General features: G+C 56.2%; 3 protein-coding genes and 2 pseudogenes across 3 annotated transcripts, besides 10 other annotated features; all 5 read left to right on the top strand.

The window, feature by feature from the left end:
• Window positions 1-44: part of a sequence feature (areas merged during assembly that could not be assigned to a particular haplotype. This can correspond to areas where the two haplotypes were merged or to regions with more than two copies in the genome that were merged during assembly.) that runs on past the window's edge.
• Window positions 1-45: part of a mobile genetic element that runs on past the window's edge.
• Window positions 45-8,610: a sequence feature (areas not merged during assembly with more than two copies in the genome that could not be assigned to a particular haplotype).
• Window positions 46-72: a microsatellite.
• Tc00.1047053508139.150 (uncharacterized protein) lies at window positions 865-1,272 on the top strand (the record flags this gene model as incomplete). The annotated part of the gene is made up of 1 exon (XM_815359.1): window positions 865-1,272. The coding sequence occupies one exon, from the start codon at window positions 865-867 to the stop codon at window positions 1,270-1,272; it is 408 nt and encodes a 135-aa protein (XP_820452.1).
• Window positions 1,672-1,699: a microsatellite.
• On the top strand, window positions 1,952-3,427 carry Tc00.1047053508139.155 (annotated as a pseudogene).
• Tc00.1047053508139.160 (expression site-associated gene (ESAG-like) protein, putative) lies at window positions 4,773-6,038 on the top strand (the record flags this gene model as incomplete). Its single annotated transcript, XM_815360.1, has 1 exon — window positions 4,773-6,038. The coding sequence occupies one exon, from the start codon at window positions 4,773-4,775 to the stop codon at window positions 6,036-6,038; it is 1,266 nt and encodes a 421-aa protein (XP_820453.1).
• Window positions 6,944-6,964: a microsatellite.
• Tc00.1047053508139.170 lies at window positions 8,516-11,358 on the top strand (annotated as a pseudogene).
• Window positions 8,611-8,722: a sequence feature (areas merged during assembly that could not be assigned to a particular haplotype. This can correspond to areas where the two haplotypes were merged or to regions with more than two copies in the genome that were merged during assembly.).
• Window positions 8,723-9,537: a sequence feature (areas merged during assembly that could not be assigned to a particular haplotype. This can correspond to areas where the two haplotypes were merged or to regions with more than two copies in the genome that were merged during assembly.).
• Window positions 9,538-23,849: part of a sequence feature (areas not merged during assembly with more than two copies in the genome that could not be assigned to a particular haplotype) that runs on past the window's edge.
• Tc00.1047053508139.210 (dispersed gene family protein 1 (DGF-1), putative) lies at window positions 13,435-23,619 on the top strand (the record flags this gene model as incomplete). Its single annotated transcript, XM_815361.1, has 1 exon — window positions 13,435-23,619. One exon carries the CDS (start codon window positions 13,435-13,437, stop codon window positions 23,617-23,619), a length of 10,185 nt encoding a protein of 3,394 aa, XP_820454.1.
• Window positions 18,294-18,344: a microsatellite.

The following is a 23,849-nucleotide window of genomic DNA, read 5'->3' on the forward strand; positions in this document are numbered from 1 at the left end:
TTAATTTCGCCAGCTCTCCCGCGATCATTCTCTTCAGAAGCTCCTAAAAAAAAAAAAAAAAAAAAAAATAAATTATGATACTGGTCTGCCAGGAACGCGTAGCGTAGCATGAGAAAATTGACGATGTTTGGGTAAAGCTGCAAAGCTTCCAGGAGCTGGGTGCGCTTCTCCAAGATAAATGCATTTTCCAACAACCGAATAAATAGAATTGGAAGACGTCATCATCCATCTGAAATGCCGCCGTGGGAGAATTATAGAGATGCTGCAGGAAGCGTTGGGCTAGAGTAATTGACTAGGTGAAGGCAGTGCGATGATACGCGTGGTACCAGATATTCGACACACGGAGATGCAGCTGGTGCATCTGCAGCTAGGGTTTTCTTGTCTTGCAGAAGGAAGTCTGCGGCATTTTCTAAACGAATGATCTTCGGAGGAGTGCAATCGATTCTCCAGTGAAGGCAGTGCATGGATTGAGAAAAATGGAAAATTCGCGAAGTGGTTTTTAGTTGGCATGGCGCGATGCGTCAACAAATATTCCCATTGCGCTGCAAGAAATCAATGAATGTAGGAGTTACGGTGCCCACATGTGGTAGATGAATTCTTCCCGCACTTTTTTTGAACGGAGTTTATTGGTCCGTTAAAACAATTTTTTCTTGCCCTTCTTGCGGGGATAATCAGCCATCTGTTCTATTTCTCAGGCAATTTGGAGTAAATAAACGGTACACTTACGTGTGTCTGTGTTTCTGTCTCCTCTGTGGAGGAATTTATTCTTTAGCCCACCTGCACTCTTTTGTTGTTGTTACTCTGTTTGTATTTTGATATAATGCAGCATGCGGAAGGATAAAGGGGGAGGAAGGTCGTAAAAGGATGTTGCGCTCCGCATTGTCCGTGACACTTTGTCAAAGTAAATATGTGAAGCGCCGACAGCCACGGCGTGCGACACACCACGCGATGAGTAGTACCAAGTTGGGGAAGGGACGCTTTGACCTGGCCGAGGCTCTTTATCGCGACCGTCAGCGTGTGGAAAATAACCGAACGCTCCCGTGGCGTGCACGTATAAAGCAACTTCGGTCGTTTCCGTGGAAATTTTTTCTTGCATTTATGTTGTTTTGGTCATGGCTGGGGACTTATGTGGTGCCTTATGTGAAGGGCATGCACTCACGTGAACTTCCTGCTCTTGGAGAGGGAATACGCATTCCGGAGGAGCTTCAGCAGCGAGCCACACCAATGCCGGCGTTTATGCACAGGGCAAATGGTGACAAACTGCACAAGTAAGACGAATCACTTTTTTTCATTTTAGTGGACGAATCATGCTGCACGCTATCACGTGTACTATTTGTCGTTTTCGGAGAGACACAACAGACGATGCATTGCCTCTTGGTTATCGTTTTTTTGCTATTTACTCTTAGTGTGTGTCTTTGTGTGTGTTTCTGATTGGTGACATGAGAGTGATGGAAGCGTCACTATTGGACGTTTTCTATTAACCTCCGTGACTAAAAACCAAACTTGGTGCCTTCATTACATTAATTTGCAACGCCATGGATGTCTTGGCAAGACGGACGCCTTTATCTCAGCAGTATGAATCTTATCACCAGCACTTTCACGGACACCATTCAACATGTGCCCATGGGGAATGAGAAGCTTTGACGCAGGCGTTACTTTTTTCCCCTTCGCTTTTTTTTTCTTTTTTTCCTTTTTTTTTGTCATGGGGGGTGAACGTGTCGTATTTTGACGGGATTTAATGACACAAACAAGGAAGAACGGTTGCTGCCAATGATGGGTGTGTGCTCCACGCAAAATGAGGCATTTGACACTCTGACGTGCCTCGGACACCTCTTGCTGTGTGAGGGGTGCCGGAAGTCACATGTCCTAAAAAGTCGGAATAATTTAGCTAAACACCCTTTTTTTTCTTTGAGAGCCGTGTGACTACGTGCTTCTTCACACAGTGCTGTTTTCCTCTTGGTATTGTGTGCCTCACTTCAAACCGTTTCCCCTTACTGTGTTTTTCTGTATGCCTTCAGTCGTGTTGGAGGGGGTTGCAAGAACTGGTCTATTGCCGCTTTCATCGTATCATACACAAAAGATTTTCTCGTCAAAGCGGTGGACATTTGCCGTTGTGGGCCAAATGACATTAATTCTGTCCTTTGTGAATTGCGCGACGTGCTGGCGATTGGGGACCCACGCGTGTCATTTGACTTTCGAATAAATTTGACACACAAAGACACCTCTAGCGCGTTCTGGAACTTCTGTATGACTGGATGGTTCTGGACAGCACTGCGATATTTTCGCAATGCGGAGAAATAACTACCAACAAAAGAGCCTGAAAAATTCTTTTTGCTTTTGCTCACGTCTGCTCACGTCTGCTCCATTGGTTAAATACACCATGATCTAAAGCAGGAGAATATCTTTCTTTGCCAGAAGAAGATGTCTACAAGTATAGATATGCCATGCGTTTTGGACGTATACGGCACTTATAAGGTATCGAAAACGAGATTACATTACTGGAATGCCCGAGGATCACTGATTTACATTGGAATCGAGAAAGTCAATGTGGGTTACTACGGCGCCCAGAGCAAACTCCATGACGTCAAGTGCGACGCATGGTCGTTGGGAGCGATGCCACACATTCTTCTAGGCGCTCGGGTACCATTTTCTGGGGCTCCTCTAAAAGGGAAGCAGTCCAGCGTGTTGTGTCTAACACTTTGGGCCTCTTTGGAGGCAGTCAGAGAAACATATATTGCTGAGTGCCGTGGCAAATGTCAAGGCATGCGGAACACTTGATCCGCAAAACCAGCTCCTGCGAAGGATCCACGTAACCATGCATGGGTAGAAGGTGTGCCATCAGACGCCCTTGTAGCGGAAGGGCAGAAGGCGCTTTATTGTTCCATTAGTCAAGCAACGCCATGTGCCGCGTTACGTTTGCTCCGTGCAAGGAGTTCTCTTTTGAGGCATTGTGATTCTACCCATCGTTTGAGGAAGTGCCCTGCGCCACCCAGATAGGATTTTAGCTGTCATTGGGGCGCAGTTGCAGACATATCGCTTGACGGTGCAATGACGCGGGCTTTGGAAGAGCTTTTTGCCGTCTAGCAGAGTGACGCTTGCGACGTTGCTGTGCATGTCTTACTGGATTATCCTCCTGCCGCATCCAGGATGTGCGTAAGCTCATTTTTTGTTGGCAGGCGCAGCATGGATGTCGGTTTCTTTTTTGGGTGATTGAGAGCCTCCCGAAGCCAGAGGCGGCGCAAGGTCTAAAAGAGCCGCCAAACAGTCACAGAGACGCACAGCAGCGGCTTGCAAAGGCGTTTGGAGTGATTGATGCGGCGCATACGTTTACTGTTGCACTTGCAGCCAAACTCAGAAATGAGCACAGACCCAATGTTATGTCTACTTTTCAGATGAGCCGAGCAAAAAGTATTCCCGGCAACCCTCGCCATGCCCACCGGGGCTCCCGGCAGGGCTGATGAACCGTTTGGGGGTTGTCAAAAGCCCCTCCAATGCTACTCTGCAGCCAACAAAAGTTTTACCCACACCAAAATGGCAAAAAGGGCATACGCCGAAACACACGACCGAGGTTTGCTACAGTCCATACTTTATGAATCTTTATCTAATGAGTATTTTTATTGCTTTTTTACATCATGGACAAAATGTCGGCCGGCTATGGAAAGAAACGTCCTTGGCAAACGACCTCTATTTTGCACGGCAGGGCATTGCTGTGCTTTGAGTAGCGGTGCTTCCACATACGCATTTCACGATGCCATTGGCGTGGTGCTCGAAGCAGGAATTGGCTGTGCCATATCTATATATATATGTGCTACGCGTGTTTTATTATTATTGTTTTTAATGTGCTCAAACACCTTTCGTCATCACTTTTGTTGCACAGGGACACACAGTTTGCTGTTGTGGACTGCTTTGTGGTTTGTATATGTTTTTTATATTTTGCGCTTTTTGGAGTTGTATTTTTGCGCGGTGGAGCATGCATGCAGGGGATGCGTGTGTGTGAATGGCAGGGAGTTTGCCGCATTTCCCACGTAGCACTGTGAGTATACTTGCAGAGAAGACTCTTACGGCCATGCATTGTTCTTGTCAGTTCCTATTTGCAGTCCAATTTTCTTGTTTAAATTTGTGGCAGCTTTCACTGTGTGCAGCTATAATTAGGGTGTGAAAGGAGAAATGCCTCGCATCGGGTTTTCTGCCGCAAAAGGGCGTACTTTTTTAAACCTTTTCTGTGGTGCTGGGTCTGCGGCATCGAAAAATGTTCTGTCTCCTCCTCTTTTGCTCATGAGGTGGTGTGTTGACGACGCACGTGTCGAACCATGGCACAGCGGCGCTCTCTGCAGATGGTGGTGTCTTCACGAGCTTTTTTAATGTTGTTTTAAGTGGCACCATTTGTTTGCGCTCCGATGCGGGGGGCGATGGGGATTCCGGAACATCTGCTTTTGGTGGCAGTGTGTACATGTCATTTGAACTCGTGAGATAGTTTTTGGAGACCCGCTGCTGTGGTGACGTGGGTTTTTTGTCGTCCAGTTGTGTTTGTGTTTCCCTACGTAGCTACCGGCGGAATTGCAGCACTGGGTGTGGGCGTGTCAACCCCGTAGGCCTCAACGGGGAGCACACACACGGACGTACACAGTTTACTTTGTAGACACTGCCTGAGGACGTGACTGCCACGGGGCGGTGGTGGTGGCGCCACACCTACCCACGCCATGTCTGTTATAACTGTTTGTGTGGAGGCTGACAATGGGCACCGCATACTGTTACTGCCACTCCCATAATCGATGTGTCTTTTATCCCATGCTGCTCTTGTTACTTTTGTAGAACTTTTCACCACTTCCCAGCTCCCAATATCCACAATGCGCTCTTACGCATCTCTCGCCGCGCTTCTCAGAGCATTGAACAAGCACTACTGCCAGGTGCTGCTCTGGACTGCTGTTGTGTTGGTGATGCTGCTTAATTTTGTTTCATTGGCAATAGACACAAATGTGTGGCAGGTTCCCTCCATCCCTGTGCACTGCAGGGACTCTGCACCCTCTCCAACGCGGGAGCCAAGGGTTGCTCTTATTGTTGTTCAGACGGGCTACTCTCCCGGCTGGTGCAGGATGCAGGTGAGCTCCATTCTTTCCCGTGTGTCTGTAACAACGATTGGCATGGGGGCGAATTACACACACACATCCCGCCCGTCGTTGCTTCTGGACTGCATAACTGACGAGGGCCTGCGCGATGAGGACGTGGTGGTGGTGTTCGATGGTGGCGACACGATGTTCACCGGACCCCTTGGGATAAAGCAGGCCGTGGAGGACTTTGTGGCAACAACAGCGCCCACCGCAGACGCCCTCAACGCCACGGCGGTGCATCGAGGTGAGGCAACAGCCCCCTTGTTGTTTGAGAGTGACCCGGTCTGTTATGCGCCACAGATGGAACTCGTGGTCCCATGGGGGCCTCAAGAAAACTTTGCGAAATGCGGTTGGTACTACGAACGTGTATGGGAGGCCGCCAAGTCCTCTGCGGATCAGCGCATGGTGCGTTTTCTGGCGTCGAGGTACCGATACCTCGCTGGTGGAGGAATGGTGGGGCGTGTGTGGGCATTTCGAGAGGCGTACAAAGCATATGCGAGCCTTCTGGCAACGAGTGATAAATGGTGGTGTGACCAGAGCATCTGGTCGCTGTTGCATGTGTGGAGCGTGACCCGAGACACGAATGTGACTGCCGATTTCCGCATACGATACGGACTTCTGAGTCTTGACTACAACAACTCCTTTTTTCTCACACCGCGTTCCGGGGCCTTTGGGTCCCCGGCGTTGTACCACTTTCCTGGGCCCCCCTACTTTTGGGACAAAATGCCTACACTGCTGAACCGCACAACGTGGGTGGACTGGCTGCGTTATTCCCCTGACGTCATGAATGAGACCAGGGATTTTGTGCAGAATGCCACTGTAAAAATATACGACGCCGATCGGAAGGCAAAAACAATTCCCTTTCCTGAAGTCTGCTCGTTGAACGACGTTCTCAATCCTGAATGGTTGGCCCTTCAGCTTAGTAAATAATTTTTGCAGTGGTCATGCCTGGTGTGGTCCACACAATAACACTGTGTGCGCGATGTAACTTGATGTATTGAGCAGCTTGTGGAAGGATTGCGTCCGATGGTGCAACCCTTTCTATTATTCTCTATTTAAATGGAAACCTGTAATTTTTTTTTGTTTGCTCTTTTGGTTTCTCTCCGGTGTATTGCGGGTGCGTCGTGGTTGAGCCGCGTTGGAGGGTGAGACCATTCTCATTTTTCACCCCACCCACTTCCTCGGGCCAGCCTTGCTGCGTGGTCGTGGGCCACTGGGGGAAGGGCTCGAAAGGGACGCTCATTCGCAAGCCGCCCGGAAACCACCTCATATGTATGCACCGGGTTTGTCTCAGACCACCAGACCGTTGTTTCGTTGCTTTTTTCCTGCAGGTCGTTTTTGTAATTGTTTAATGTTTTTTTAATTTTGCTGATTGAACGGTAACATGTGAGGGAAACAGCTTTTATTTGGTTTAAGAAATCTTTACTAAATGTGCGTTAAGAATGAAGTTAAACAAGTGGTGGGCGCCTTTTTTGGCACTTATTTTCCTCATGCATTACATGGCTTGTGTTTGTGGTAATACACCGCCTGGAGGGTGGCGAGGGCAGTTTGTTTTTTACTTTTGTCCGTCTCTTACCACTGCACAACGCACTGTTGTTTGTGTGGAGAGGCGACACACATGGAAGGCGCGGAATAGTGCCAAGTTGCGAATTCACAATGGGTCGATGTAAAGTGGAGTTTAATTTTTGAGGGAATTAATTTTTGCTTTTTTTTTTTTTGCTTGATGGGTTTTTAGTCTGAAATGTTATTTAATTTATTCAGGATGTAATTTCGTTTTGCTTTTGTGTGTAGGAATAGAGGAGAGGTGTATATACCGCCAAATAAACGTTTGATCATTTTTTTTTTTTTTTTTTTTTGCTGGGGGTTCTTGGGCTGCTGTATAATTAAAATTCTCAGTATTATTATTATTTCTTTGATTCTGGCGCGTCTTTTGCGGGTTTTGTGTTGCTTTAATTTTGTGCCCTTTTTTTTCCCTGCGTATATGTAGGCACAGACAGACACACAGAGACGCACGGTGTACACATTTCGCTGCAGGCGGATGCTTCTTTTTTTCACGGTGCCTTAGGTTTCTTGTGGTTTCTGCTTTTTTCCGTGGACAGGAGAGAGAGAGAGACAGTGAAAGTGCGCCGTGGCTCTCATCCTCTGTGCGATTGCGGTGAAGGTGGTTGAATGTTTTTGATTGGAATTTTGTGCGTTGCTGTGGGTGACCCCTGCGTGGTGTGCGTGTGGCCCCAAAACAAAGTTGTCCGAGGGCTCACTTGTTGGCACGATGGCCGCAGCGTGTGGCTGTCACTCTGTTCTCTTGGGAATATGCCGCGACTCTTTTACGTGTGTTTTGTTTCGGGGACAATGTGCTGGCGGCTGTGTGATTGCCGGGTGGAGGGAGAGGCGTGGAGGGAATTGCGTGAGCGCCGCGGTCAGGAGTTGCGCTTGGTTTCTCGCCGCGGAGGGCACTGCCCACCCAACGCAGCACTGCTCCTGTCGGCACACACTCTCACACTGCAGCATTGTAGTCGACGCCACCAGCACGCAGCGAGGCAGCGGATGCCGCCACCACCACGAGTGCGACCGGAAGGAGACGCGTCTGCTGTTGCGTTTCGAGGGGGCACTTCGTGTGGCACAGCGGCGTGCCCAAAATCTTCTCGCAGAGCCCGCACACGACACCGGGCACTGGCCGCGGAGTGTTTGCGTCGTGGAGGACACTGCGGTGGAGTTCCTCCTCATTCCATGTTGACGGACGCCTGATTTTCTTCTTTTTCCCATCCAGGCAAATGGCTGCGCGGTGACGCCACAACGGGGCATTCGTTTTCACCATGGAAGGGCGATATCCGTGGTGCTATGCATTGGGGATGTAAATGACGAATGCAATATTGAAGGCAGTGTCATGGTTCTTTTGTACTGTGCGAATTGCAAAAAAATTCGATAAAAAATATATACATATATACATATATTTTCCCTGTGCGGGAGCTTATCGTGATGCATCGCTGTTGTGGCGTGTATGATTTTTGTTCCCTGCGTTTGGCCGTTGCTGTACCGAGTTCTCTTCCCACTTGTGGGTTTGTACGTGTCAGGGGGGCGAAATGCCCACGTCCTTTTGTGGAGTGTGTGCGGTGTCGGCGGTGCCACACGGGTGCGGGACCGTGGCGAGCGGGATGCGTGGACGAATCCTCCGTGCACACCACGTTGTTATTATTGTTTGCCCTCACCAACACTGTGCTGGGTGAGTGGCACCCAATTGCCGTCGTTGCGGCGGTCCTTGTGCATTTTGTGTGCATTTCACACCATGTAGGTGACTCTCGTGCTGAGGCTGTCAGTCATTCCTGTGCGTATTTTATTCTAGTCTTCCTTTTGACTGCTGGTTAGTATTCAGCTTTAACTCAATCCAACTAAGAAAACAAGGAGAAACAATGCCTGGAAATCAAGCGCCTGCTGTGCCGCAGGGAGATTCTGGGAGAAGAGCAAGGCCGGAGTCTGAGGGTGACACAGATCAACCCGCTGCGACACAAACAAGAGACGAGGAAGCGCAGCGACCACAGTGGACCATGAGCAGCAGCGTAAAGGACATTCTGCTGGAGGGAAGCACTCTCAGGAACAAAATGAAGCTGAATGAATTCATTCGTAATTATTTTGGCGGCAGGGGCGTTGTTGACACCAATGAGAACGTCTCTATTTCGGTGTTTGTGTTGAGACCCACGATGTTTATTAACGACAATGAAATATTGGGCTTAATAACGGCATCGTCGTCATACAGAGAGCTGAAAATAGAGCTGGATGAGAGGGAAATACTATTGGAGGCTATTAATAGGCTTCATCACGAGGGTGTGGACTTTCTCGGGCAATGGAGGGACTATCAAGGAAAGGACACAGTCACTTCTGCTGCAAGGAGAAAACTAAACGAAGTTCTCACTCAGGTACTGAGAGAAGCGAGGCGTGAGGCAGGAGAAAGGGAAAGGCAGGACCAACAACAAGTAATATTTAACTTATATGCTGTGATCGAAGATGTACTGTTTAAAGGAAGAGTCCGCGTCATGGAAATGAAGCTGAGTGATTTTCTTACGATGGAAATGGAAGGCAAAGGCATTTTGCACGCCAATCGGAATGTCTTACTGAGGGTTTTTTTTATTGATCCCACGAGGTATATCCGCGATGCGGGAGTATTGAACGAAATACGGGCATCAGGTGCTTATGCGGAGATGGAGAAGACTGTACGGAGGGAAATGGGTTTGGAAGAAGTTGTAAACAAGCTTTACAAAAATGGTGTGGACAATCTACTTGGGTGGTTGGTGGTTGCTGCGGAGGTGAAAACAGGTGTTCATGAAGTCACTAAAAGGTTCTTGGATGCAGCCGCCGAGGAGGCGAGGACCCAAAGAAGTCGAGTGCACCGAGGTACCTGGAGGGATTGTACGAGTCTGTGCACAATGCGAGTTGGAGCCATGCGGTGGAACTTCCGGACGGCGTGGAGCGAAAGAAAACGGGGATGGAGGTGAAGGAGGGTGCATGAGGGGAAGCCAGAAGAGTCATGGTCGTACAAGGCAGCTGACGACGCTGTCGAAAAGGATGACGCTGTGCAGCAATTTGGTGCGGCACCTCCCAGGCTGATGGTGCTCACCTCGGACGATGGATGGCCGTACACGCTGAGTGTGCTGAATGGGGCTGGTAATGACTTTTGTGTTAACTCTGAGGTGGAGCGAGCGTGGCAGATCGTCAAGGGCGATCTCACCGAGTGGTTCAGCACTGACGGTGGGCCCTACTTTACGCCTGGGCGGCGTGTGTTGATTGGGACGCCCGGGATCGGGAAGTCGATGGCTGCCGGCTCGTACCTCCTTTACCAGCTTCTGCACTGCGATGTCGAGAAGCTCCAATTTGATGTCTACAGTGTTGGTGGAAGTACGACGTACGTGTGTGGCAAGACCATCAAGACGGTGACAAGACACGTGGGTGGAGGAGCATCCATGGACGTTTTGTGGGATTGTGGGATTGTGTGATGAAAGGGCATATTTTCTACGACGTGACAGAGAAAGGGACACCGCCAGCGAAATATTTTGTGTCTAGCACCGGATGGGGCATGAGTGTGGTGTCACCCCCAAACGTGGGCAACTGTGATGAATGGGAGACGCAAGTAAAAGCCGAGCGGACCAGTGTGAAGTACTCGACGAGATGGATGTGAAGGCGATGTGTGCATGGATGGAGCGCGATGGGACTACGGATGGGCAGGCGGAGTCCTGGAAGATGGTCGAAGAACGCATGGAAAAAGTGGGTCCGATTCCACTTCACATCTTTGATGCGAGTAAGTTCATTGCACACTCTGCTGCCATTGAGGATGCCTTGGATGGGATCAATTCCCGGGACGGTGAAAGGCACTTTAAACATCGGGGAGTGAGGCTGTGGTATTCTGGGGATCCGCCTCAAAAGGTTGTGAGTGTTGTCCGAGCAGGAGGAGAAGTCGGTGCTGAGGGATTTCTCAACGCAGCGATATCTGTTTGCCTCGGGCGTCGAATAGCGCACTATTTTGGGGGACGCGATGAGTGATGGGGATTTATTTCCGTTGCTAGTATTGGGGAAGAGGAATACTCTTTTTTCCGAATGTGTGGAGGGTTTGGCTTGCGCGCATTCATGTTTGGAGTGAGTTTGCCGCTGCATTAGTAGAGGAACTCAAGGAGCTGGGCCCACCAGCACGTCGTGGAGGACAGCACGCAGTGCTGAAGGCGGTCCCTGGAGGACACCCCACCGAGTTGTATGTGGATCGGCTGCAATGGAATACCATACAAATAGTACTATAAAGCATCGGCTGCCGTGCATACCGGCGGTTGGAGAGTTTTTGCTGGTGGACGGCTTTTTCTTTGTGGACTCAAATCCAATGACGCTGTTTGGACTGCGGATGACTACGGCGGGTGGGCACCACACCACCGCCAGCACCGTGAGGCAGTTCACTGAGTGCCTGGCGGCGTATTTTAATGGTTGGGAGGAGCTATCCCGAGACATGTCGTGGGAGATTATTTACGTGCAGCACGCAGACAGCACGCCGATGAATGGCTGGCAGAGATGTGATGTCGTCAATTCAGATAGTGTGAGCGACGATGAAAGCCGAGAGATTGCGGGGTTCCGGGAGGAAGAGATGCACCAGTACCAAGTGTCAATATCATCTGGGGCTTTGGAGGAGACGCAGCTCTCCGAAGTGAGGAATAGCCACGGAAATGGGAAAAGGAATTGGGGAGGGAAGGGGGCAGTTCTGATTTCTGGTAAAAAATAATGTGGGATATATATATTTTTGGATACTTTTTTGTGTGCATACGGTGCGGGTGCACCAGCCCCATGCGGCAGCACCGCACACGAAGGCCAGGAACGTCCAACGCTATCGAACATAACAGTGAGAGAAGAAATTAGGGGTGGAGTGGGGTTGTTTGTTTTCTGGTGGAAAACGTTGCGTGATTTTCATATAGTATGTTGATTGTGTGTGCGCATACAAGGCATAATTGGAGAATTGCCCCGGAATGAGGGAATCATTGTGGCTGGCGGTGTCACGGCGTTACTGCATTGTCCATTTTCTTCTATTGTGTTCTAAGGCCCATCACTAACAGAAGCGTCTTAAAGGGATGGACGAATAAGTTGTATTGAGGAAGTGGTGCACTCCGTGACCGCATGGACTGAGGCGGCGCGTCATGGGTGGGTGAGGAATCGCTTCTGCGTGTGTGGCTCTGTGGTGATAGCTCGCTCCTTTTGCGCTGTGTGTTGGCTGCGGGGCTGCGGCCGTATCCCGTTGGCCGTGGGATTGAACTGGAGGCGATGGTGGCGTTGGGTCTCTTCTCCTCTTCCATGGCGGGTGGCTGCTGGCGGTGTGTGCGTTTGTTGTGTGGAGGGCCGAATCCTCTCACCCGCGGACTGACGGCACTGCGATGGTGTTAGTGTGAGAGGGCTGGTGTGGAGTCGCCGGCCAGGGTGAGGGCCGTGGCGGTGCTTTTCCCGAGACTGGTGTTTGTTCCTTTTGTGTGTTTGTGCTGCTTCTTGCCTTTTCTCCTGTAATCTTCTCCTCCTGTGTTCCTGCGTGGAGTGGCCGCATGCTCAAGGGCCATTTTGATAGTGAGTGCCTCTTGACGGCATCCATCCATCTCCCTCTCTCACTGTCTGTCCTTTCCTGTTGGGTGTGAGGCGTGTTGCACCGCGTGAGGGCTGGCCCGCACACACCGACGGCCTGTCGCGAATTGCCGTGTTGCTGCTCTTTTCTGTGGGCGATGGTCCTCCGTGCCGTCCCTTCCGGATTGTCTTGTCTCCTGCACTCCGCGTGGGTGTTGTGCTTCCCATTGATGCATCGGATGTATTGTCGCTGTTTTCCTCCTTCACTTATCGAACACACACAGACACGCTAGGAAGAAAAGCAAAAAAGCGCGAATCGCTACTGTGAAATTGTAAGGCTCTGAAAGGCACACACACACCGCCCACACATATTTGTATGCTCTCACGTGTTGCTGCAGTGAAGACACCCCGCACACACAACCGTCGCCGCGTGAGCGGATCCAGCGGAAGGAGAAGGGAAGGAGGAGAGTGAACAACAGAGGCCCAACATGTCCCGGTGTGTGTGTGCTTTCGCGGTGCTGCGTCTTGTCGTGATGGTGATGTGCTGGATCGCCTGTGGAGGGAGCGGGAGGTGTGAGGGAGTGAGGGTGAGTGGCAGCCGATCCCGCTTTGCAAATTGGTGTTCTCCAAACACTTTTTTTCTCTTGACAGCCTTTTGCGGATCTTAGGCCATGGACGGGGGAGGGTATGAAGGGTTTTCTTTGATTAGGAGGAGGATGAGTGGAACAATTACCTTTTGTGGCTTTTTCAGAGTTGTTGGCAACTAGTACGAGAAACATAAATTTGAGCAATTAGAGGATGAAATTTTGGTTCTGTTCCGTGTATACTGCACAGTTGCCGTTACTTCACAACACCCGCGGTGCGATTTGGTGCGGTTCCGGCCGATGAGGGGAAGGGGATGGTGTCACTGGCGTGGTTGCGTCTGCGCGTCTTTGTGTCGCTGGTTGTTCTGTGGTGGGGATTGTCTTTGACCGGATGCCTCTGCGTGCCAATGTGTTTGGTTACTGTTGTTGCTGCCTCTTCCTTTTCTGACTGTGCAGTTAGAGTTACTTTGGCTTCACCAGCACAACTATCGTTTCAAGGTGTTAGGGATTCATTGCAGTATTAGGGTTAGCAGAAGTGTTATAACGATCTGTCGGAATTGTGTACCTGGATTCGCCATCTGTAGAAAGGGTTTTGCTAGGTAGGAGTTACGGTCGACGGGGCGAGAGCGAAACACCACGACAGCCCTGTTGATACCTGGTTGGGTCGGTGGATGCAGTCTGCGGAGGGTGCGTGTCCGCGCAGCCGGCACTGTGTGCGGCGCAGGGCCGTTGCGGCTATGCGTGCGGCGCTGCTCGTTGTGTTGGCGCTGGTTGCTGCTGCGGCGTGGATGCCCGCGGTGCATGCGGTGGTGCTGCGGCTGCGGGGCGGCACGGTGGACAGAGCCATCACGGTTGGCCGCGCCGTGGACACGGTGCTGATGGACGGCGTGTCCATCACGAACGGCGTGGCTGTGGTGTTCGACGTGCCGGCGATGCTTCCCGGCGCGCTGCGCATCGAACTGAGGAACTGCGTGTGCGACGGCGGTGCGCAGATCTACGTGCGGGGCTACAGCGGCGAGCCGGCGAGTGACCGGAGCCTGGAGGTGAGCGTGAGCGGGCTGTCCGGCGACTACTGCTCGCTCGCGTTTGTGCACAACCTGCCGGCACACACGAACGTGACGGTCCGCGACTCGACGATTGTGACGGCGGGGCCGATGCGCTACTCCCAGCTGAGCGGGCTGGCGGACGCGGTGGCGTCGCCGCTTGTGCTGCACGCGACCTCGCTGTTGCAGACACAGCTGCGTGTGAGCAACACTGTGCTGAGGTCGTCGCAGGCGGGCGGGTCGGCGGTGTACGTTGGCGGCGGTGTGGACCTGCTGTCGAGCGCTGTGGTGCTTGACGGCGTGTCGCTGGAGGCTTCGGGCGGTCCGACCGCGTCTGCGATGCATGTGGCGTCCTCGTCGCGTCTCAGTCTGCGGAGCCACTCGGTGTTCTCCGTGACGAACGTGTCGGTTGTGAGCAGCGGCGGCGGCATTGTGCTTGGAGAGCGTCTCGCGGTGTTTGATTCGGTGCTGCGCTTCGTGCGCGTCGAGGGGTCTGTTGCGTCGTCGCTGGTGCGCTGCGGCGGTGGGACGGTCGGTTCCGGCGGGTGGCTGGAGCTGCGCGACGTGTGGGCGGTGGGCGAGGCGTCGTCGGTGGCGTCGCTGTCGGGGGTGACGCTGGGTGGTGGCGCCGTGTCGATTGCGCGCTGCGTTGCCACCGGCGCGACGCTTGTCTCCGGGCTGACGATCACGAGCGGCGCTGTGTCGGTGCAGTGCAACCGTGCCGGCGGCCGGGTGCTGCAGAGCAGCGGCGACTACCGCATGGCCGGCCTGCCCTCCGTGAGCGTGGTGCCGTGCGACGGCTGTGCGGCTGCGCTGGCGTGCTTTGATGCGCTGACTGCGTCTTTCTCTGACTGCGTGTGCGGCTGCCGTGCCGGCGGTGTGGGCGAGGCGTGCCTGCCGTTCGACGTGCCGCCTGCGAGGGCCGGTGACGGCGGTGGCGGTGCGCAGGGCTGCGTGAGTGGCGTGACGCTGACGGAGTCCGTGACGGTTGGCGGTGGGCGTGCGACGGCGTGCTTCGACTCGGTGGTGTTCAGTGGGCCGATCACTGTGGCGGTGGACCTGCGCTCGATGGACGCGTTTGCTGACACGTTGAACGTGACGCTGCGCCACTGCGTGCTTGCGGGCGGCGCGCAGCTGCGGATTGGCGGCCTCAGCGAGAGCACGGCTTACCTGATGCCGCACGCCCTCGTCAACATGACGAATGTGACGTCGCTGGAGGGCACGATCGTGCTGCATGGCGCGATGCCGCAGCACTCGAGTGTGCTGCTGGCGAACTCGACGCTGCGCGCGACGGTTGGCGGGTCGCAGTACGTGCCGACGACCCCTGGCCACGCAGGATCCCGGTACGGCCCCGCGCTTGTTCTGGACGGCGTCCGGCTGCTGTCGACGCGGTTTGTCATGACGCGGTCGACGCTGGTTTGTGGCGGGGACTTGTGCGCTGCGATCCTCGTGGAGCGCGGCCTCGGTGTGAACCTGTCCAGCGTCTTCTACATGGACAACTGCGCTGTTATGTCGCGGGCACACGTGATGTACGCTCTTGCGTCGGACCTGCGTGTCAGCGGCGGCTCCGTGTTCTCCATACAGAACAGCTCGTGGAGTGCGTCGAGCATTGAAATCTACGAAGGTGCGTGTGTGTTCAGGGATGTTGTTTTGGATGGTGGCAGCGTGCTGCAGGTTGTGTCCAGTAATTTCCGTCACGGCTTCGCCATGCTCATTGCAGAAACGCTGACCGTGACTGGCGGCAGCTGGCTGGCGCACCACGACAACGAGTTCCGCGCCGCCTACGTTGTGTACGTGGCCAACGAGAACGGCGTGGTGTTTTGCGATCGGAGTGTGTGGTCGATACTTTACAACAAACTCACGTACGGCTTGTACTCGTCCTTTACGCATATGACAAGCAACTGGTCACCACCATCCGAATCGAGCCCGATCATCTACGGTGTGTGCAACGAGCTAAGGGGCTTTCCTGTGAAGAATTACGGAGACGAGCTTAATATTGGAGCACCCGTGACGGTGTTGAACTGTGGTGCGTGCACTGTGGACGCCGTGTGCTTCGCTGCGAGGACGAGCAGCATCCGCGGCTGTGAGTGTGAGTGCGCTGCTGGCGGCTACGGTGACACGTGTGTGCCAGCTGCTGTTCCGGATGGCCTTGGGCCGCTTCCGCTCCCTGACGCGAAGGACACGGAGGTCCGCTGCGTGCACGGTGGCAGCATCAGCTCCGTGGACTATCTTGATCCCGGTGTGCGTGGTCTGTGCTTTGTCAACGTGACCTTCACCGCCGCGATCGTGCTGGACCTGTGGAGCTTCGACGCACCAGAGCAGACACTCAACATCACGCTGCTGCAGTGCGTCCTCATGGGCCTGTCGATCGGGGGGAGTGGTGCACGCGTGCACGTGAACGTTGTCTCCTCGATGCTGGATTCTGGTGCATTGGAGTTTGAAGGTGATTTTGGCGCGAGCTCCCAGATACTGGTTGCTGGCAGTACGCTTGTGACGAGGTCTCGCCACGCCATTCAATTCCAGAGGTTTTCTCTTGGTGCGAACTCGACGCTGCTGTTGCTCGACAACCTCATTGAAGGGGAAAGTTACGCAGTCCGTTTATCCTTTGTTGTTGTTGATGATGGCGGGATCATTATGAAGGGAAATACGCTGAAAGGAGCGGAGGAGGAATTTCCGTTGGAATCCGCTGTTTTTTTTGAATCTGTTATTTTAAAGAATGATGGCTACTTTGGCGTGGAGAACAACACGATGAGCGCAGTTAGTGGCTTTTATTTTTATGGGGACATCATCGTGAGCTCCGCTGGGCTGTTGCGAGTGGCGGACTGCACCTTTGCTGGCATCACACTGTTTTTTGAACCTGCGCTGGTGCATTTGGACGGCTTGGTGACTCTCGAGGGCGGTGCGCAGTGGCGTGTGGAGGGCAACAGCGTGAGCGCAGCCTCAGTAATAGATATGCCTAATTCCTTGTACAAAATTCAGCTGTCAGACAAAGGCACTACCGTGGTGCTTGCACACAACATTCAGGCGGACTCGAGTAAAGCCTTTGCGCAAATTGTTCCATGGAGCACGATTGTCGCGTCACCCGCGCGGTTTGTGGTTGGGTGCAACCTGCAGGGAGATGAGGAGGTGTCGTACGACGGCGTGTTTCCGGAGGGCGTGGTGGTGTTCGGGTGTGGCACATGCAACGACGACGCGGCGTGCTACATGCCCGGGACGGAGTCGGTGGACCGCGGCTCGTGCTCGTGCAGCTGCAAGGACGGATGGCATGGCGCGTCGTGTTTTCCCCTCGAGGTGCCCGACACGGTTGTGCTGCCCGCGCCGGAGAGAGCCGTGGACGGCGACACGAGCTGCGTGGTGAACCAGACGCTGACGAACCTCACGCTGAACATGTGGAAGACGCACCACTGCTACGTGGGTGTGACATTCAGAGGCGTGGGTGCTGTGCTGACGTTTTTCCTCAACAGTATGCCGCTGCATCTCCCCATCAACATCACGCTCACTGGGTGCACATTCCGTGACGGAGCCGCGCTGCAGTTTGTTGGGAGTGCTGAGGCGGCGGAGTCAGCCGGCGTCTTGATCCGCGTGAGCCGGACGGTGATGCGGTCCTCCGTTGTTGTGTTTGCACTTGCCCTCCCGCAGCACTGTGACATTGCTGTCATGGACGTTGACGCGGTGCACTCCTCCGCGGTACAGTTGCTGGAATCTGCGAACAACTTGTGGAGCGTTATGATGCTGAGGGACGTTTTGTTGAGTGCGTCCTCGCTGTTGGTTAGCAACGTCAAGGCGAATGCATCGAAGCGTGATGCGTTTGGTTTGTACTCGATCGGGACGCTGACGCTGGTGAGTGGCAGCTCGCTGTACACGCGGTACTGCGGCTTCGGTGGGTACACACACCTGTTTTACGTGAAAATCCTCAATGTCAGTGATCGCTCTGTTTTTGCGCTGCTCAACAATACGATGGATTCCGGGACAAGCTTCTTGTATCAGAAGCAAATGTTTAGCGTGTCGGATCACAGCGTGCTGCGCGTGGTGGGGAACAGCGGTTCCGTGTCATACGCCATCTATTCACTAAACTCGTGGACCGTCCAGCGGTCAATCTGGCTGGATTGGCGAGACAACGACGTGGGATTGGGAGCGATTTTCAAAGTATGGGATTCTGCTTTTGTGAGCATTGACGGCGGTAGTGTGGTGACGCTGACAGGCTGCAAGATGGGATCGACGGGGTTGTCGGGACCTCTGCTATCGCGGGTTGGGGCCGGCTACAGGTTCGTTGCTGGGTGCCTGACGGTTGCGGGACGGGAGGTGACGACGGCAGCTGAACTGGAGCTCCACTGCATCAACAACGTGACGACGGTTGCGGTGTGCGGGGAGTGCACGAAGGAGGGCGACTGCTTTGCCCCGCTGACGACGGCGGTCATTGACTGCAGGTGCCAGTGCGCTGCTGGAGGGCACGGCGATGTGTGCGTCCCGGCGCCTGTGCCTGCTGGGCCGCCACCACCGCCACCGCCGCCAGTGCCGCCCACACCGCCACCACCGCCAGTTGGTGAGTGCATCGGCGACATGGTGTACCCCGAGGTTACGCAGGCTGTGGGCGGCGGGCTGTCGTGGCTGTGCTACCGCAACGTGACGTTCAGCGGGGACGGCATGAGCCTGACGGTGCTGGTTGGAGCGATGACGGGCGACGTGGCGAACGTCACGTTTGATGGATGCACGTGGAGGGACGGTGCCGTGCTGTTGCTGTTGGGCAACACGTACGCCGCTGTGGGGCCGCTGAACATTGTCGTCACCGGCAACACGTTCCGTGACGCGCTGCTCAGCCCGGAGGGTGTGTTTCCGCCGCGCACGAACATCACGATCAGCGGGAACCGCTTCACGGTCACGAGACTGATCCCTCGGTCGGGTTTGGTCCTTAGGGGCCCGTCGTGTGTTGCGATGAATGGGCTGGTGATAGGCAATGACTCCGCGGTGGTGCTGAGCGGCAATGTGTTTCAGAGCGTGACGGAATCGTCGAGCGCCATTCACGTCGTTGGATCTTCGCTGAGGGTGTTGTGGCGCTCCCTTTTTGCGGTGGTGGGCAACACGTTTCATATGGCCGGCGGTGATAGCACGCTTATATATCTTGAGGGGTCTAGCCAATCCTCGTCGCTGAGTGTACTGAACAACTCTGCCGTGGTGATTCGAGACAACGTTGTGTCGAGTCAGGTGCAGTACGTCATTTTTTTGCGTTGGGCCCTAATTGTGGAGTCTCTGTCAGCGGTCGTGTTTCAGGGCAACGACATGCAGGGAAGCTTGGCTGTTTTTTATTCAAAATTTCTTTCCTACATCTACTACAACTCCTGGCTGCAGTTGAGCGGCAACCTCTGCCGTGAATCCCCATCGAAAGCCTTTGCGTACATACACTGCACGGTGAATCTCCGCGACTCCACGGTGTCTGTGTCCGGCAACCAACTCATGCCCAGCGCTCGCACGCCGACAGTTCTGTGGATACCTACAATTCCCAGAGAACTCACAAACGGAGCGATTGTGGCTGCGTGCAACACTGTGAACGGCGAGGAGAGGGTGCAATACGTCATCCCGTCCGTGTACAATGTCACATTGCTGACCTGCAGCGACCCATGCACTCTTGCGACGTCGTGCTTCCCCGCTTACACGACGACGGTCTCGAGTGATGGCTGCGCTTGCAGGTGCGCTGAGGGCGGCTACGGCGATGCGTGCCTGCCCGTCGCTGTTCCCGAGCCACCGAGCACCGACGGCGCCGACTTGTGCGTGCGGGACGTGCGTGTGGATGTGAAGCTGAACGCCGGTCTCGGGACGTCGGTGGTGTGCTACGTTGGTGTGACCTTTGCGGCGGACGTCGTGGTGGACATGGAGTCGATGACAGGGACCGTGCGCAACGTGACGCTGGCGAACTGCACGCTTGTGGGCGGAGCGAGCCTGTACGTTTTGGGGTGGCGGTCCGACCCGCCTGCTGGCCAGCGTGCCGATGTGTTGATCAGCGGGCTTGAGTCGCGCTCCGGCGGCGGCGTGGTGGTGGCGAACCGATTTCCGCCGGGTTCGCGCGTCACTGTGGTGGACTCGGTGCTGATCGCAGAGAATCGTGTTGCGTACCGCGGCGCCTACGACCTTGGCGACCTCTCCGCGTGCCTCGTGGTGCACAACGTGAATCTGACTGGGAGCGTGCTGACCATTGCGCGCACGCAGGTGGCGGCGGTTTTCCGCGACGCTGTTGGCGTGTTGGTGGTTGGCGGCGTGGCGCTGTCGTCGCGCGGTGCGCTGTACGTGGACGGGCTGTTGGTGCAGACGGCGCTGGGGCTGTGCGTGTCGGTGGAGGGCGGTGTCGCGGCGAGTGGCGGCTCCGTGGTGGCGTTTGTTGACAGCGGCTTCCTGCTGTGCAAGCACGCGGTGTCTATGCGTGGGGCTGTGAGCGTGTCGGGCTCCGCTGTGGCGCTTGTGCGGAGCGATTTTTTGTTGACGGCGGACTACGCGGTGGCGTTTTATTCGACGGTGAGCCTGGATGGCGGGTCGATGCTGCTGGCGAAGGGCAACGTGCACGACGGCGTCTCGAGGGAGATGCTCTACGCCGCTGGCACCGTGACCGCTGTTGGGAGCACGCTGAGCTTTGTGCGCAACCGAGCGCTGCTGCCGCGGATGCTGTCGGTGAGTCTGTCGCTCTCGGCTGGGGCGCATGTGAGGGTTGCATGCAACGACGCTGGTGGGCGTGTTCTGTCGACGGCGGAGGAGTACGCAGCGGCTGGTTTTGGCGACGCTGGGAGCATCGACGTTGCTGGGTGCGACGCCTGCGATAAGAACACGCACTGCTACGCGCCCGGGACGGCGTCGGCCAGCATGAAGGACGGTGTGTGCGAGTGCGTGTGCGGCAGCGGCGGGTGCGGCGAGGCGTGCGTGCCTGTGGGAGCTCCCGCGCTGCCGCCCGCTGTGGGCACTGCGCCGAGTGTGTTTTTCCGCGAGGGCGTGACGGTGCGGTCGGTGTTCGTTGTGCCTGCCGGCGCGAGCGAGGTGACGCTGCGCCACGTTGTGCTGGACGGTGTGAGTCCTGTGCTCTACGTGCCGTGGATGGCGCGGGACGGCGTGCGGATCGTTGTGCAGAACGTGTCGTTGCGTAACGGTGCTGTGCTGTACGTGATGGGCGGTGGAGCGCTGCGCGGTGCGGTGTCGGCGGGGAGCGACGAGAGCGGGCCGGTGGAGCTGTCGGTGTGCGACGTGGAGGCGCTGAACGGAGCGCTTGTGCTGACCGGCACGTTCCCTGCGGGGTCCGTGCTGACGGTGGCGGACTCCCTGCTGGTTGCCACGAGGCCGACGCCGCTTGTGTATCTTCCCGGCTCGCAGTCCTCGCCGTACGCACCGGTGCTGGTGCTGTCGGGTCTGCGGCTCGTGCGGTCCGTGCTGGTTGTGTCTGGCGTGGCCCTCGTGACCGTGGTGACTGGTGGGCGGACGGTGGTGGTGGACGGCGCTGTGCTGGAGCTTGTTGGTGGCGGTGTTGCGCTGGACGCGCCTGTGCTCGGTGGCGACTATGCGTTGTACGCGAGTGCGCGCGTGGTTGCGTCGGGGGGCGCTGTGCTGCGCGTGTCGGGGAGCCAGGTGTATGCCACGCATGGGTTGGTGTTCGACAGCGGAGTGGTGGCCAACGCGTCCGCCGTCGTAGTGAACGACAACGCCGGTGCGCTGACGGATGGCGCGCTGCTGGAGCTGCGGGGGTCGGCGTCGTTTTTGTCCGGGTCGTGGCTGTCGGTGCGCGGCAACAGCATCAGCGGCAGGCTTCTGTCGGTGCCGTCGTACCCGCGCAGTGCGGACCTTGTGCAGAGCACGCTGACGCTCTATGGGAACGCCGGCAGTGGGCCTGTCGTGATGGACGGCACCGCTGCGCTTGTGGGCGCCGGCCGGAAGTTCGTCGTTGGGTGCCTGACGCTCAACGGGCAGGCGCTGCAGCCGATGGAGTACAGGTCCGCCGGCATCATCGGTAAATTCCGCCCCGTGGCGTGCAGCGTGTGCGATGCCGACGTGAGTTGCTTTGCTGCTGCGACGAGGGCGATGTCGGGGTCGTGCGGCTGCCGCTGTGCTGAGGGCGGGTACGGGCGCGACTGCCTGCCGGTGTACCTGCCGCACGTGGACGGGTGCAACCGCACGCCCGCTATGCCACTGCTGAGCCACACGGCGACGCCGACGGAGACGCGCAGCCCGATTCCGACGTGGACACCGACACCGACACCGAGTCTGAGCAGGACGCACTACGGGCCGACGGAGACCCTGCAGGTGACGGAGACGGTGGCGCTGTTTCCCACGCGGACCCCGACGGCATCGGTGAGCAGCACGCTGTGGTGGAGCGATGTGGCGTGCCCGACGCTCACCGTGACGACGACGGCGGCTGGAGGAGGCCTGACGCAGAATGACATCCGCGGCGGTGGGAGCGCCGTCCCGACGCTGCTGATGGTGGCGCTGCCGCCGCCGTTTCGGTGGGCACGCGACCCGCAGCTCGGCACGCACCTGAGCTTCTTTCCGGTGTCGACGGCGCAGCCGCGCGGGTTTGGTGGTCCGTGGGGAGCGATGCTGCGCAACGCGACGTGGGTGCGCAACGCGACGAATCCGTCCACCGTCCTGGAGCTGGCTGTGCCCGTGCACCGCGGTTACTTTATTGCTGCCGACGAGACGATAGTCATTCGCTGCGACGCTGCGGCGGTGTTCGGCGGCTGCAAGGGTGTGCTACTTGGGTCTTTCACGATCAGGTCTGACATGCTGCCCGCCGCTGCCAGCGTCCTCTCGGCGATCACCGGCGTTGTTGCGGGTGCGGCGGCTGTTGCCGTGGTGGTGACCGGCGGGCTGGGCTCCATCCTGGAGATGCAGGCGCTCGGCGTGTTCGCGAGGATGCCATGCGCCTCGGCGCAGGAGCGTGCGAGCACCGTTGCGCTGCCGTACTTCCTGTCGGTGTTCGCTGCCCTTGACCCGCTGTGGATGGTGGTGGGCAACGCGCTGCTGGCCGCTGTGTTCGGGTGCGTGCACTGCGGTGTGACGGCGGCCTTCCAGCGGTGGCGTGGCGTGGACGCAGCGAGTGCGTGGGCTGCGATGCGCTTCCCGAGCCTGACGTACGTTGTGGCGCACGCGATGCACCTCGGCATCTTCTTTGGCTCCGTGCTTGCACTGGCGATGCCCGGCGCCCGCGTGCAGCACCGCGTGATTGGTGTCGTTGGCGTGCTGTACGGTGTGGCGTTTCCTGCTGGCGTGTGCTACTTCATCGCCCGCCACGTGGGCGCGAGCTTCACGAGGTACTGGCAGTTTTCGAGGAAGCCGCTGCACGAGCGCCTGCTGTACCCCGTCGGGTATTGGCACCCCGCGGCGCAGCAGCGGATGTACGGCGGCATGCTGACGAACATGAGGGGCAGCCGCGTGTACTGGTGCGTGTTCCAGCTGTTGGTGCTGTGTGTGGTGTGCCTGATTGCTGCTGTGCACCCGCCCGTGGGAGGCTGCCACGTCCAGTACTTCTGCATGGCGGCTGTGCTGCTTGCGGGTGCGGGCGTGGTTGCCTTCACGAACATGATGCGCTCGTCCTTCCTGACGGTGATGCGCACTGCGAGCTTTGTGCTGCTTGCACTGCTGTGCGTGGTGAGCGCGGCCAACCACCTTGCGCCGAGCGACGGCGGTGCGAGGGCGTACGCGGCTATCGTGCTGCTGCTGACCACTGTGCTGCTTGCGGTCACTGTGTACAGTGTCGTTGTGTGGTACGCGGAGGACCGCCACTGGCAGGAGCTGCGCGAGCCGCGGCGTGGAGGGCTGGAGGCACTGCTGCGCGATGACGAGTAGAGCGGCGAGGAGTCTCAGAAGCCCCACGAAATGACGTCATCGTCGTACGCCTCAGGCACCACTGTTGCGTCGTCGTACCGACCACCCGCACCGCCGCGGCCCGTGGCCGGTGAAATTCGCTCAGACGCTCCGAGTCTTTTTGACCGTGCATCCAGTGCGAGCTGCAGCATTAATTATGCTTTTCTGGACAGGTGAGGATGGTTCGCTTGACGAAAGAGTTATCGCAGTTT

This window comes from Trypanosoma cruzi, assembly GCF_000209065.1.
Source record: "Trypanosoma cruzi strain CL Brener chromosome Unknown tcruzi_1047053508139, whole genome shotgun sequence".
Classification (NCBI taxonomy): domain Eukaryota; phylum Euglenozoa; class Kinetoplastea; order Trypanosomatida; family Trypanosomatidae; genus Trypanosoma; species Trypanosoma cruzi.